The 16,022-nt window shown below is 42.2% G+C and overlaps 1 protein-coding gene across 8 annotated transcripts in view; it reads right to left on the reverse strand.

Moving 5' to 3' along the window:
* Window positions 1-2,322: 2,322 nt before the first annotated feature.
* Window positions 2,323-16,022, reverse strand: part of LOC128693289 (lactosylceramide 4-alpha-galactosyltransferase) — a 36,742-nt gene continuing 23,042 nt past the window's right edge. For 5 of the 8 annotated variants that reach the window (XM_053782885.1, XM_053782886.2, XM_053782887.2 and 2 more), the window contains exons 7-8: window positions 13,176-13,262; window positions 2,323-10,164 (exon numbers count right to left, since the gene is read on the reverse strand). In XM_053782885.1, coding sequence (XP_053638860.1) covers window positions 9,966-10,164; window positions 13,176-13,262 — 286 coding nt within the window. In that variant the 3' untranslated portion in view covers window positions 2,323-9,965. Of the gene's footprint in view, window positions 10,165-12,138; window positions 12,241-13,175; window positions 13,263-16,022 lie in introns of all 8 variants that reach the window. The other 3 variants (XR_011392531.1, XM_053782891.2, XM_053782890.2) reach the window with 3 other exon arrangements.

Genomic DNA, 16,022 nt, shown 5'->3' on the forward strand with positions numbered 1-16,022 from the left:
CATGATACATAGTTGTATAAGGGATTATAGTAGTTGGGTGTACATGCAAAAAGCCCCTTGTATGCAAAGCATTATGGGCAGGCTTAAAATTAACTTAAAATTAACCGGCAATGAAAGGTTCAGTGGTAGAAATTACAGTAAACAATTTACAGTATGAAGTACAATTGAGTATTTGAAACAATGAAATTTGAACATTTTGATATTGAGGCATTATAGTTGTACAAATTTGTCGCATTACAATGTATAACAAACAAGATGATCAATTTACTATATGTTGTCTTGAAGTTTTAAGATTTAAGTAATTGGGAAAATTATTGGTAATGTTAAATATTGAGTGTTGATTATTTAGTCCTGGGTGAGTAAGTTTTTTTTTTTTTTAGAAGAGTCTTACAATAATAATATAAAAATAATATAATATCTTTATTTATTACAAGTACATGTACAAGGTATACAGGTCTAGCTGACATCAATGACATACTACTATATAGAAAGTCCCTTGTTATGCTGAGCATTTCGGGCAAATTAGGTCAGTGTCCCAGGATGCGACCCACACCAGTCGACTAACACCCAGGTACCCATTTTACTGACGAGGAACATAGATAACAGGTGTAAAGAAACACGCCCAATGTTTCTACCTTGGCTGGGAATCAAACCCAGTCCCCTCACCGTGTGATTATTATTATTATAATAAAAAAGAAGCGCTAAGCCACAAGGGCTATACAGCGCTGCTGAAGCGAGAGATTTAGCCGCCAGAAGCCTTATTTGAAGTAAGCAAGTTTATTTAGGTACAGGTACACATAAGTGCAATTATCATACATAGCAACAGATGTGTAAATTACCCAGGATAACCCCAAAAAAGTCAGTGACTTATTTCCAATGACATGACAGTAACATATATATTTTTTGTGGTGTAATTATGATCGGTGTGGTCTGACAAAAACCAACTGTGACCTCTGTAATCCTGTCTTTTTTTTTTTTTTTTTTTTTTTACACAGGGTTTGACAAGGTTAAGGATCCCTAGCTTTATTGACAAGCTATTTACAGGTTAAAGATTCCTAACTTTATTAGCAAGCTAAGAGCTGTTACCTACATCAGCTCATTTGAAAGCATTTTTGTTATGAGACATACAAGTAGGGAACAGGATGAAGTTGGAGCCATCTGTGGGCCAGCATTTTCATTTGATCAACTGACTTTATCTCGTTGACATCATTATGCTGTACGAATGTGTTCCATACTCGAGTCATCCTGGGTATATATGATCTCAGATGGAGTGATGTTCTGGAGAAGGGTACAGCCAGAGTGAAGTTGCTGCTTTCTGCCCGTCTTGTGGCATAAAAGCTTGTTTCACGCTGTCCTCGAAGTGGATCGCTACCGCTCACAGGATTAGTATAAGATAAGGTAAGATTTGTTTGCATTTTTAACAAGGGAAGGGTTAGCCATCAAGGATAACTCAAGAAAGTCAGTGCGTCATCGAGGACTGTAATGTCACATTTCTATTGGAGTCCTTCAGTCTTGTCTCCCAGGATGCCAGCCTCACCAGTTAGACTAACACCCACTACTACTAGGTGAATAGGACAGCCAAATAAGGAAACATGCACAGCAAACTAGCCGCTCAGGTGGTACAACTTAATTAACAACTGCCTAAATATGAACAAGAATTAGAAAGAAAACAGTTTCCTCCGGAAAACGAAATGGGAGCAATAAAATTCCCACTTAGGTCAGGTGGACTTCTTTGTCTTGCCAGGAAAAAAAATACTGATAATGACATTATCTTAATGATGCTAGACTCTCAAAATAAGTCACTTTGACTTTTTTTGTGTTATCCTAGGTAATTTACACGTTACTATGTTGTTAGGTAAGACATATGCAACAGTTAGGCAACTTTATTCCGAAACGTTTCGCCTACACAGTAGGCTTCTTCAGTCGAATACAGAAAGTAGGCAGGAACAGTAGAGATGTGAAGACGATGTAATCAGTCCATCACCCTTGAAGTCGTAGAATTTGAGGTTGTCAGTCCCTCAGCCTGGAGGGACTGATAATTTCTGTAACTGTACTGATGTATACCTGGAGTATACCTGGAGAGAGTTTCGGTGGTCAACGCCCCCGCGGCCAGGTCTGAGAATAGGCTTCGTGGTGGATCAGGGTCTGATCAACCAGCCTGTTACTGCTGGCCACACGCAAACTGATGTAAGAACCACAGCCCGGCTGGTCAGGTACTGACTTTATGTGCCTGTCCAGCGCCCTCTTGAAGACAGCCAGGGGTCTCTTGGTAATCCCCCTTATGTATGCTGTGTTATAGTTGTAGGTTAATGAAAGCCAGAGTAACAATAACAAGTGTACTCTCCACGGCCCGGCTCAACAACAACAACAACAATAGTTATAAAAGAATGAACATAACATAGTATCTAATCCTCTCACTGCCCCCAACACCTTACATTCCTCCTTTTCTAAATTACTTTATATCATCACAACAGGTGGAATGGTTACCATATAAAGATTAGCTCATCATCCAAACTACTTATAAATCCAACCTATCTGGAGGTTTGATCACTCTTCAGGAACGCTGGAGAAACGGAGGGTTTGTACTGTCCTGAGGTGCAACCTCTCCTCTCACACTTGTTTTCTTCATCAAATCTCCCAGGAGGTTTTTCCTGCATGATAACCTGATTCTTAAGTTTATTACCACTATTATCTATTGTGGGCAGTTCCTCTAAACCACTCCTTACAGCTTCTGGTACTGTTGAAACCAGTGTTTGCTCTCCACTCCTAAACCTTGGCATGAGGTGATCTATTTCTTTTCCATATTATATTACCAAAACCTCTAATTAACATTTTGTAATTCCTAACCCCTAATACCTCCACAATCTTCCCTTCTACCCAAGGGTCACCTTTCCTAAAATTTTTGGCATACACAGCATCATCAACTTGAAATTGCTTCGCCTTTTCCTGAAGTTCACCAGCAGGCATGTTAGGCAATGGCTTGTCTTCCTTAAGATGACGTTTGACAGCCCTACTGGGACTTTAAAATTCCCATTAAACATCATTTCTGCTGGTGTCTTACTAGAGGAGGAATGAACAGTTTTCTTATGGTTATATAAGAACCTACATAGTCTGGTATTGAGAGATCCTTTTGTAAATTTGTGTAATCCTTCCTTCACCGTCCTTACTGCCCTCTCTGCCAGACTATTTGATGATGGATGGTATGGGGCTGGAGTAACATGTTCAATACTATTCTTACTAAAGAAGGCTTCCAGCACTTGTGATGCAAAGTATGTAGCATTATCTGACACAACTATGTCTGGTAATCCAAAATTACAAAAGGATTTCCTCAGAAATTCAGTAGTAACTGTGGATGTCATGGAACTAGTTACTTGCACATCTAAAAATTTTGAAAAAGAATCTACAGTTACCAAAAAATATTTGCCCTCAACTGGGCCTGCATAATCTATATACACTCTAGACCATGAAGACCCTGAGCGGGGCCAAGATAGGACAGAAGATGAAACTGACTTAAAATTTTTAAAACAAATCGAACAATTCTTAGTCACTTCCGCAATATCTTGGTTCATCTTTGGCCACCAGACCCACTTCCTTGATTCTGCTTTCATAACATTGATACCATTATGACTCATATGTAAATGCTCTAATACCTTACATCTTAATTCTACAGGCACTACCACTCTATTCCTATACAATACTACATCATCATGAATAATCAGATCTGATGTGACGGAATTATAGTCAGATAAAAGTACACTGTTCTTACACCGCCCATATTTAACATTATTTACTACTTGGGATAATACAACCATCATTCCCAGTTTCCTCTTTGATTTTGTCAGATGAGATATTTTGTAAATCTAGACACTCTACTAATCTTATATATTCAATACGTGTACCTGACTCTATGATCTTCAATAGGTAATCTACTTAATACATCTGCAATAACACTTTCCTTGTCAGCCTTGAATAACAATTCGTAATCATACTGAGCTAATAACAGTGCACAACGCTGATTTTGGCATTTGCATTGACTGGAATATGTTCAACTTTTCCAAACAAAGCTACGAATGGTTAATGATCTGTGCGAGCAACAAACTTTCTACCTAGCAAAAAATATCTGAATTTCTTGACAGCATACACTAAAGCTAGACCTTCTTTATCAAGTTGAGAATAATTCTGTTCTGCTGGAGAAAGGTTCTTATTTGCAAAGTATACAGGTTCCAGGTACTGGTGTGTTGAAGTGAGTGAGTTCCAAGTAATGGTGTGTTGAGGTGAGTGGGCTCCAGGTAATGGTGTGTTGAGATGAGTGGATTCCAGGTAATGGTGTGTTGAGGTGAGTGGATTCCAGGTAATGGTGTGTTGAAGTGAGTGGGTTCCAGGTACTGGTGTGTTGAAGTGAGTGGGTTCCAGGTACTGGTGTGTTGAGGTGAGTGGGTTCCAGGTAATGGTGTGTTGAGGTGAGTGGACTCCAGGTAATGTTTTTTTTGAGGTGTGTGGGTTCCAGGTACTGGTATGTTGAAGTGATTGGGTTCCAGGTACTGGTGTGTTGAAGTGAGTGGGTTCCAGGTACTGGTGTGTTGAGGTGAGTGGTTCCAGGTATTGGTGTGCTAAGGTGAGTGGGTTACGGGTACTGGTGTGTTGAGGTGAGTGGTTCCAGGTACTGGTATGTTGAGGTGAGTGGGTTCCAGATACTGGTGTACTGAGGTGAGTGGGTTCCAGGTACTGCTGTGTTGAGGTGAGTGGGTTCCAGGTACTGGTGTGCTGAGGTGAGTGGGTTCCAGGTACTGGTGTGTAGAGGTGAGTGGTTCCAGGTACTGGTGTGTTGAGGTGAGTGGGTTCCAGGTAATGGTGAGGTGAGTGGGTTCCAGGTACTGGTGATGTGAGTGGGTTCCAGGTACTGGTGTGTTGAAGTGAGTGGTTCCAGGTACTGGTGTGTAGAGGTGAGTGTTCCAGGTACTGGTGTGTTGAAGTGAGTGGGTTCCAGGTAATGGTGTGTTGAGGTGAGTGGTTCCAGGTACTGGTGTGTTGAGGTGAATGGGTTCCAAGTACTAGTGTGTTGAGATGAGTGGGCTTTAGGTACTGGTGTGTTGAGGTGAGTGAGTTCCAGGTACCGGTGCTGAGGTGAGTGGGTTCCAGGTACTGGTGTGTTGAGGTGAGTGGGTTCCAGGTACTGGTGTGTTAAGGTGAGTTGGTTCCAGGTACTGGTGTGTTGAGGTGAGTGGGTTCCAGGTACTGGTGTGTTGAGGTGAGTGGGTTCCAGGTAATGGTGAGGTGAGTGGGTTCCAGGTACTGGTGATGTGAGTGGGTTCCAGGTACTGGTGTGTTGAAGTGAGTGGTTCCAGGTACTGGTGTGTAGAGGTGAGTGTTCCAGGTACTGGTGTGTTGAAGTGAGTGGGTTCCAGGTAATGGTGTGTTGAGGTGAGTGGTTCCAGGTACTGGTGTGTTGAGGTGAATGGGTTCCAAGTACTAGTGTGTTGAGATGAGTGGGCTTTAGGTACTGGTGTGTTGAGGTGAGTGAGTTCCAGGTACCGGTGCTGAGGTGAGTGGGTTCCAGGTACTGGTGTGTTGAGGTGAGTGGGTTCCAGGTACTGGTGTGTTAGGGTGAGTTGGTTCCAGGTACTGGTGTGTTGAGGTGAGTGGGTTCCAGGTACTGGTGTGTTGAGGTGAGTGGGTTCCAGGTACTGGCGTGACGGTAAAAGGAATATTCAGCAAGCTTCTATACACAGTCACTTCCAGGGATTATGGAGGGGCAGTGAGCGTCGCTTGGGCCTCTCAATGCGACTACGTGGTTCAGCCTCGTCAAGCTGACACTGAAAGACCATCAACGCGATAACAAAAATAAATATCTGACTTTTAGGTTTTTTATCGTTTACGTATTTTCGTACTGATACGGTAATATGATAAGAATATTTTGGGATGATTGGCGTGTTAATGCAATGGTAAGCCTATATACCTACACAATGGAATAAGGTATAATAAAATACCTACACAATGGAAAAAATGTCACAATGAATGGTGCCTCGGTCAAAATAAGAGGAGAATGGAGTTGAAACTTGTCACCGATGATCAAGAATGAGCGAAACGTCCACATACTGGCGAAAAGTTCCATACGACGTACCGATGAGCCCTTGGATTCTCGATAAGATTTCGTTCGGATTTTTAACCCCGGAAGGTTAGCCACCCAGGATAACCCAAGAAAGTCAGTGCGTCATCGAGGACTAGCTTATTTCCATTGGGGTCCTTAATCTTGTCCCCCAGGATGCGACCCACACCAGTCGACTAACACCCAGGTACCTATTTGCTGCTAGGTGAACAGGACAACAGGTGTAAGGAAACGTGTCGAAATGTTTCCGCCCGCCGGGAATCGAACCCGGGCCCTCCGTGTGTGAAGCGGGAGCTTTAGCCACCAGGCCACCAGGCTGGCGTGAACCTGGTGGCTAAGAATTAACGAAGATATATTGTTGCAAAGGAACGTTGTGGAATATTTATTTATGCTACATTTCGCTCGCTGAGATGTTTGTCATGTCTTGGTTGTCGACATATTTATACCAGTCGTATTCCAAGAGGGAGAAACTTATGAGTGTAGAGTAAGGAGTCACTGGGACATCGTTTTGAACTGTGTCCCAATATAAACTTCTCTGCAAATTGTGTATTTTCTTTGCTATTGTCGGCAGAACGCCATGTAAATCCTAGATGAAATCAAAGATTTGCAGTGGGAGGTAAGAGAAAGCGGGAGATAGAATTTAAAAAAGTAGAGAAGAAGGCGTAGTAGAGAACGAAGATGAAAACAAAAATGTGGGGTAAAGTCAGTGCAAGATGAGAAGATAGACTTGGAACTGTGTATATTCTGAGGTATACTTTGATATATATGCATGAAAACAGCAGTGTATATAAACCACGGAACGGGTGGGGTTTGAACTTATAGAGAGTCGTAAAACTCACCATGGGCTTAGATCCCACTCGTTCCGTGGACTCTTTGCAATCCTGTTATTTACGATTTCGTGAACAGTGTATATACAGCCTTGAAGGGATGTATACACGAGTATGTATACACTTAGAATTTACTTTATGAATTAAGGCTTAAAAGATTAAAATATCCATTACTGTTAATATTAATTTGTGAAAATGTAATATTTGCCAAACTCGAAAAAAGAGAGATTAAAACCAGCATGACTGGAGGAAATGCTAAAAAAATAGTGTTAAAGACACGGATTAGATTTTAGATTTTGCCACCGAAGTGGCTAGTTTGTTGTGCACCCCATATCCATCCTGTGGATGGTAGTGCAAGAGCATATGGATACACAAAAGACCTATGAACTAGGCCCCAAAAGGGTTAACAGGTGTACATAAAGACACGGAAAGCTGTATGTGAGAGACAATAATGCTTTATGGATCATGGGAAAGCGCCAAACCCGTAGAGGTCAAGCGGCGTTTGGGGAAATGGGAGATAATCAGGTTTGATCTACGGAACAGGATGTATGCGAGTGATGTGTAATAGCGGCTTTAAATTAAAAAAAAAATGGTGAAATCTAATACTAGGTTCAGAGAATTTTTTTTTCCATTTACGTTTTTCCTGTATTGTATAGAGCATTTCCATGCTCCGTTAGTAGTGATGTTAATAATGAAGTTAATAATGAAGTTAATAATAAAATTAGTTATGGGGTTAGTAAAGAGGTTAATAATATTAACAATGAGGTTAATAACGAGTAACAATGAGATTAATAATGACATTAACAATGAGGATAATAATAGCATTAAACATGAGGTTAATAATGAGTAGCAATATTAATAATAAATTTAACAACGAGATTAATAATAGAATTAACAATCAGGTTAATAATGAGATCAATAATGAAACTGAAAATTATTATACTTTTATTTGTCCAAGTATCCACTCTCGTTTAATAATCATTTTTTTGTAATGAACTCAAACCTTTAAACTTATCACTTATCTTCATTGTAGTCATTATTACACTCATTATTAAAGTTGTTATTACATACCTTGCAACACTTTTACATTTGTTGTTACAGACACAAGCTACACCTGAGACACCTTAGTGGAGAAACACTTCAGTCCTGGGACTTTGTTCACGCGTGATACACAGGGTACAAGAGATAGAGTATTCATAGACCGTAGCTCCATCGCTAGTGCACTCAGCTCACACATTGAGGTTCGGAGTTCGAATCTCCTCCGGTACGGCTGGAAAACATTAGGGACGTGTTTCCATAAGACACCTGCTGTCCCTGTTCATTCATCAGTTTAAAATGGGTACCTGGGTGTTAGTTGGCTGGTGTGGGTCGCATCCTAGGACAAAACTGATCTAATTTTCCCGAAATGCTCAGCATAACAAGGGGCTTTTTATAGTAGTGTCACTTATGTCAACTAGGCATGTATACCCTGTACCGGTACTTGTAGCAAATAAAATTATTATTATTATTATTATTATTATTATTATTATTATTATTATCAAGCACATGTGAGGTAAGTGTTCTCAGGATAGGTGAGCATCAGACAGGTCTCCTCGTAGTTGTGGTGCTATGTGGCCATGCTGAAGAGTAGTTGCTGATTACGTGATCCAATGTGGTCGATACGTTGTTCAAACGACGCTAGAAATAACGATAAGGGTGGCCTTGAAGCAACGATGTCGACTCAGTTTTGGTTCGGTAAAGGCAAATAGGGTGTTTTTTTTTCCCAACACATAAGGTGGCCTTCATTGTTCTTGTGGACAACACAAGTATTGCTTTAGTCAACCTTTCTACACGCACATTTGTTTGTTCAACCTGGTCGATAGTTTTTTCTGTTTCTCCTATGTATCTTTTTGTCACACTGTCCACACGGAACAGAAGATGGTGAATAAACAGAGGGTAGCTACTTAATAATAATAATAATAATAATAATAATAATAATAATAATAATAATAATTAATAATAATAATAATAATAATAATATCTTTATTTACTACAAGTACATTCACATGGTATACAGTCCTAGCTGACATCAATGACATACTACTATATAGAAAGCCCCTTGTTCTGCTGAGCATTTCGGCCAAATTAGGTCAGTATCCCAGGATGCGACCCACACCAGTCGACTAACACGCAAACGGACGTATGAACCACAGCCCGGCTGGTCAAGTACTGACTGTAGGTGCCTGTACAGTGCCTTCTTGAAGACAGTCAGGGGTCTGTTGGTAATCCCCCTTATGTATGCTAGGAGGCAGTTGAACAGTCTTGGACCCCTGACAATTATTGTGTTGTTTCACAATGTACTCGTGGCGCCCCTTCTTTTCATTGGGGGAATGTTGCATCTCCTGCCTAGTCTTTTGCTTTCATAGGGAGTGATTTTCGTGTGCAAGATTGGTACTAATCCCTCTAGGATTTTCCAGTGTATTTTATCATGTATCTCTGTCGCCTGCGTTCCAAGGAATATAAATCAAGGGACTTCAACCGTTCTCAGTAATTTAGGTGCTTTATCGTACTTATGTGTGCTGTGAAAGTTCTTTGTACATTTTACAGGTCGGCAATTTCGCCTGCCTTGAAGGGGGCAGTTAGTGAACAGCAGCATTCCAGCCTAGAGAGAACAAGCGATTTGAAGAGGATCATCATGGGCTTGGAGTGCCTTGAAGGGGGCAGTTAGTGAACAGCAGCATTCCAGCCTAGAGAGAACAAGCGATTTGAAGAGGATCATCATGGGCTTGGAGTCCCTAGTTCTGAAAGTTCTCATTGTCCAGTCTATCATTTTTCTAGCAGATGCGGTAGATACGTTGTTGTGATCTCTGAAGGCGAGATCCTCTGACATTATCACTCCCAGGTCCTTCACATTACTTTTTCACTCTATTGTATGAGGACATCCTATACACTACTCCAATCCAGAGGACACAGAGGTAATGCTAGGATATGGAGAAGTAGAGGTGTGTTGACAAGACTGCAACAAGAGCCTCCGTCTCTCTGAGCGGGTCACCTTACATGGTCAAACCAGCGTGGGCGACGGTTGTGGGGCAGAGGGCGTGGGCGGCGAGGGCGTAGATCTGGTTTGAAGTAAGAAGAACAGGTTTGTGGCGGGTGTGTAGGTTCCACATATGGAGAGAGTAGACCTGGGCGTCATTCAGAAGGTCATACGCCAAGGCTGGGTCTTCCTGCATATAGCGACGCCACTCCCACCTAAGGCACGGTGAATACAGTTAGTGTAGTGAGCAGGAAGAGAAGAGGTTAGTGTGGTGAGCAGGGAGAGAAGAGGTTAGTGTGGTGAGCAGGGAGAGAAGAGGTTAGTGTGGTGAGCAGGGAGAGAAGAGGTTAGTGTGGTGAGCAGGGAGAGAAAAGGTTAGTGTGGTGAGCAGGGAAATGTTAGTGTAGTGAAACGAGTAAAAGTGTGCCTGTGTTTGTTTGTTTGTTTGTTTGTGTGTATGTGTGTGCTCACGTAATTGTACTCACCTAATTGTGGTTGCAGGGGTCGAGACTCAGCTCCTGGCCCCGCCTCTTCACTGAGTGCTACTAAGTCCTCCCTCTCCCTGCTCCATGAGCTTTATCATACCTCATCTTAAAGCTATGTATGGCTCCAGCCTCCACTACCTCACTTGCTAGGCTATTCCACTTCCTGACTACTCTATGACTGAAGAAATACTTTCTAACACCCCTTTGACTCATCTGGGTCTTCAACTTCCAATTGTGACCACTTGTTTCTGTGTCCCCTCTCTGGAACATACTGTCTCTGTCCACCTTGTCTATTCCACGCAGTATTTTGTATATCGTTATCATGTCTCCCTTAACCCTTCTGTCCTCCAGTGTCGTCAGGCCGATTTCCCTTAACCTTTCTTCGTAGGACATTCCCCTTAGCTCTGGAACTAACGTTGTCGCAAACCTTTGCACTTTCTCTAATGTCTTGACGTGCTTGATCAAGTGTGGGTTCCAAACAGGTGCTGCATACTCCAGTATGGGCCTGACGTACACGATGCACAGTGTCTTGAACAATTCCTTACTAAGGTATCGGAACGCTATTCTCAGGTTTGCAGGCGCCCATATGCTGCAGCAGTTATCTGGTTGATGTGTGCTTCCGGAGACGTGCTCGGTGTTATACTCACCCCAAGATCTTTCTCCTTGAGCGAGGTTTGCAGTCTTTGGCCACCTAGCCTATGCTCCGTCTGCGGTCTTCTTTGCCCTTCCCTGATCTTCATGACTTTGCATTTGGCGGGGTTAAATTCGAGAAGCCAGTTGCTGGAGCAGGTGTCCAGCCTGATTTAATTCTCCATGACTTTGCATTCGATACATGTCAGTGACACTGGTCTGTAGTTTAATGCTTCGTGTCTGTCTCCTTTTTTAAAATTTGGGACAACATTTGAAGTTTTCCATACCTCAGGTAGTCGCCCTGTTTCGATAGATGTGTTGAAGATTGTTGTTAGTGGCACGCATAGAGCCTCTGCTCCCTCTCTCAGGACCCATGGAGAGATGTTATCCGGCCCCATCGCCTTTGAGGTATCTAGCTCGTTTAGCAGCCTCTTCACTTCTTCCTCAGTTGTATGTATTGTGTCTAACACTTGATGGTGGACCCCACTTCTACGTCTTTCTGGAGTCCCTTCTGTCTCCTCTGTGACCACTTCTTTGAATCTCATGTTAAGTTCCTCACATACTTCTCGGTCGCTTCTTATGATCTCCCTTCCTTCCTTCCTCAGCCTGATTACCTGGTCCTTGGCTACTGCTTTCCTCCTCATGTGGGTGTACAACAGCTTTGGGTCAGATTTGGTTTTTGTTGCTGTGTCATTTTCGTATTGTCGTTGGGCCTCCCTTCTTACCTGTGCATATTCGTTTCTGGCTCTACGACTGCTCTCCTTATTCTCCTGGGTTCTTTGTTTTCTATGTTTTTTCCATTCTCTAGCACACTTGGTTTTGGCCTCTCTGCACCTATGAGTGAACCAAGGGCTCATCCTGTCCTTCTCGTGCGTGTGTGTGTGTGTGTACTCACCTAATTGTGGTTGCAGGGGTCGAGACTCAGCTCCTGGCCCCGTGTGTGTGTGTGTGTGCGTGCGTGCGCGCGCGCTTATGTGAGTGTCTGTGTAGAAGTAGGTATGTGTTGTGTGAGTATTGGGGTGGGAGTATGCTTGTGTATGTGTGGTTATTAGGTGTCAGCTGATGTGTACTCACCTATTTGCAGTTGCAGGGATCGAGTTACAGCTCCTGGGGTGTTGTGTGCTGGTGTGAGTGTGGATTATTGTGGCATTCTGGCTGGAGGTGTTTTTGCACTTTCTGACGTGAAAGAATACATTTATAAATGGAAATATACATGTATTGCATACGTAAACACATACACACATAGGTGAGTACGCACACACGCGGAGCAAGGAGTCATTCATGATACTGTATATGGCACAAGTCAGGCCCATACTGGAGTACGTAGCACCGATATGGAACCCACTCCTTATCAATTAGATTTTTGCCACCGAAGTGGCTAGTTTATTGTGCACCCCATATCCATCCTGTGGACGGTAGCGCAAGAGCATATGGATACACAAAAGGCCTAGGAACTAGGCCCCAAAAGGGTTAACAGGTGTACATATGGATTTATATCTACATATCTACAGTTCACTTATCTGTCAAGAAACTGGGGAAAGATTTGCAATGAGACTAGTCCCGAAGCTGAGGGGCATGTCCTGCGAGAAAAAATCAAGAGAACTGAACCTGGTGGCATTAGAAGAAAGAATGACTATAGTGATATAACACCATACTGAGAGGAATTGGCAGGGTGAACAGGAACAGACTGTTCGAGAGGCAGGAAACACGCACACGAGAGCACAGTTGGAAGCTGAAAACACAGATGTGTCACAAGAAAGCTATGAAGTATTCCTTCAGTCTTAGTCAGGAAGTGGAATGACCGCGCTGGTAGAGTGGTAGAGGCAAGATCCATACATAACCTTAAGAAAAGGTACGAGAGGGCTCTTGATGCAGGGAGTGAATCCAGTAGCGGCTAGCGAAGAGGCGGGACCATGAGCTGAGAATCGACCCTGCACTCATATATAGGTGAGTAATCACAAATAAATAGAAACAGAAATATGAGTATATACGTAGGTAAACAACGAGATAGATAAAAAAAATAAAGAATGGAAGCCAGATAGATAAATATTAATGTACAAATGCATTACTTAAAACAAAACATTAATCGATACGGGGTTTATAAGACTGACCAAGGTAGTGGGTAGAAGGCTCGAGGGGGCAGCACTGTCACGTCAGGGCAGCCAGGAACACGGTCAGATGGTAGCTCCAGTCCACACCTGTAGCAGAACACCAGCCTCAGAGTATAATCACTTACGTATATGTGGTTACACTGGTTGAGTCTCAGTTCCTGGCCTCGCCTCTCCATTGGCCGCTACAAGGTTCCCTCTCCTACCTTCTCCAGCTCTGTCATACCCATTGGTTGGTTGGCTAAAGGGGTTTAAAGTCTGTCAAATATATTAGGGTCGTTAAGGGTACACATAACTTTATTTTTTTTACAAGCAGACAAGAATGTGTTAATCCCTAAAATAGGGATTAAGGTAAACCCATCATATATACCTACCAGTGTATATATATCCTGAGAATATCTATTCTTAAAGCATCCTGCCTCTATCACTTTGCTGTCCAGGTCGTTCCACTTCCTGACCACTCTGAGGATAAAGAGAGATTTCCCAACATCCCTGTGGCTATTCTGTAATTTTAATTTCCATCTGTGAACTCTCAGTCACTCTGTCCATATCCACCCTATCATTTTCTCTCAGTATTTATAATAATAATAATAATAATAATAATAATAATAATAATAATAATAATAATAATATCTTTATTTACTACGAGTATATGTACAAGGTATACAGACCATAGTTGACATCAATGACATACAACTATATAAAAAGCCGCTTGTTATGCAGATCATTTAGGGGAAATTAGGTCAGTTTTGTCCCAGGATGCGACACACACCAGTCGGCTAATACCCAGGTATCCATTTCAAATTGATGGGTGAACAGGGACAGGGGCAGCAGGTGTCTTATGGAAACTCGTCCCTAATGTTTTCCAGCTGTACCGGAGGAGATTCGAACTCCGGACATCAGTGTGTGAGGTGAGTGCACCAGCGATCGAGCTACCCCTAGTTCATTTGCCCACTAATGTCACAGGAAGACGTATGTGTGCGTGTTACATCGTTAGCGGAGACTAATGAGAATTTAGGGTTTGACGTGGTGTTGGAATGTAAAGGTAACATTTATCAAAGGATTCAGAAAACTGGTTAGCCGGACTTGAGTCCTAGAGGTGGTAAGTACTGTGCTTGCACATTGCAGGAGGGATGGTAATATAGCAGTTTGGTGGGTTATTTGAATAGTGATGGTTGCACAATTCTGGCAAGACAGCTATTGACTGAATGATGGTGAATGTGTTTATTTTTTGGGTCACTACCTTTGTGGAAAACTGTCAATGCATATTTGGAGTATACTTGGAGAGGGTTTCGGGGATCAACGCCCCCCACGGCCCGGTCCGTGACCAGGATTCGTGGTGGATCAGGGCCTGATAAACCAGGCTGTTACTACTGGCCGCACGTAAACCGACGTACGAGCTACAACCCGGTTGATCAGGTTCTGACTTAAGGTGCCTGTCCAGTGCCTTCTTGAAGACAGCCAGGGGTCTATTGGTAATCCCCCTTATGCATGCTGGGGGGTAGTTGAACATTCTTGGGCCTCTGACACTTACTGTCTTGTCTCTTAGTGTACTCGTGGCGCCCCTGCTTTCCATTGGGGGGGGTGATGTTGCATGTGAACAACAACAACAATAAAATAGCAACAATAGTAATAATAGCCTCATACACCTCAGTTATGAAGGTTAGATGTAAAAAAGTCTTCTCAGTGCACAAGGTCCATAAGAACGTTGCTGCATATATCATCAACAACATCCATCCAGGAAATCTCCAACAAAAACAATACTTCAACATGTTGCCAGGTTGTATCTGCTACAAGTACGACAACACCGCCAACGTTAGCTACCAATGAGAATAAATTCTGAGTGTAGCTAGGAAAATATAAATTCAGGGAATAAAATAATGGAGACCCACCTGTATGTCTCATCTGCAATAGGAGACAATGTATCTTAGCAACAAAATAAATGAAATAAAGTGTAAGATATTAAAACGGGGGGATGCTGTTTATCGCGATGACAAAATACGTAGCAAAACTCAGGATACAAGGAAACCTCCCCCCAAAAATGAATCATTAACACAAGAAGCATTCACAGCACCGACACCAGAACCAACAAGCATCCTTGAGTGGTATGGAACATTATATACGCCCGCCTGGACAACACAACGGTTTCAGGACGCCTTGGAAACTCTCTTAGAGAAATGCTTAGAATAAATAATTTTCCTAAAATTAATTTCCTCGATAACGTCCCATCAGCATATATGGTAAAAAAAAAAAATGGTCAGTGATAGGATATCAGGAGACGTCCAGGAAACTAGACGAGACGCTGCGGAAAGAAGGTTAACTGAACAAGTGTTTCCTGACACGAGTATTAGCCATATGATGACCCATAATTGGAGTTTTTGATCATCTGACCGAGGCCTTCCGATGGCTTACCGGTCTATCCCTTTAAAATTACGGCTATTATTATAACCATTAAATAAAAAAGAAGAAACAGAAGTCGAAGAAAGAAAATCTAGAGTAGGAAAAAATACCAGAAGAAGAATATGGAAGAGGAGGATTAAGATCATAATAAACAAGAAAAGGACCATAAATAATGAATATGCAGATGAGCGATAAAATATTCATTCAGGATGATTAAAACAATGAAGAATATACGTAATCGTGGAAAAGCATATCTACAAATTCGATACTTTTCTCAAGAAAGCAAACATGGGTTTTATCAGTGGATCACGAGACACAGCAGAAGTATATTGGCACTATTAGTGTGATACAACGAAAACTGCAAAAATCAGATTTAAGAAATGAGATTCAGTGTTCGCAAGATGGACTCTTGAGTACATCTAAATTTCAGTACTTTACCCTGCCCGTTCC

The sequence above is a fragment of the Cherax quadricarinatus genome, chromosome 28, assembly GCF_038502225.1.
Source record: "Cherax quadricarinatus isolate ZL_2023a chromosome 28, ASM3850222v1, whole genome shotgun sequence".
In the NCBI taxonomy this organism is placed as follows: Eukaryota; Metazoa; Arthropoda; class Malacostraca; order Decapoda; family Parastacidae; genus Cherax; species Cherax quadricarinatus.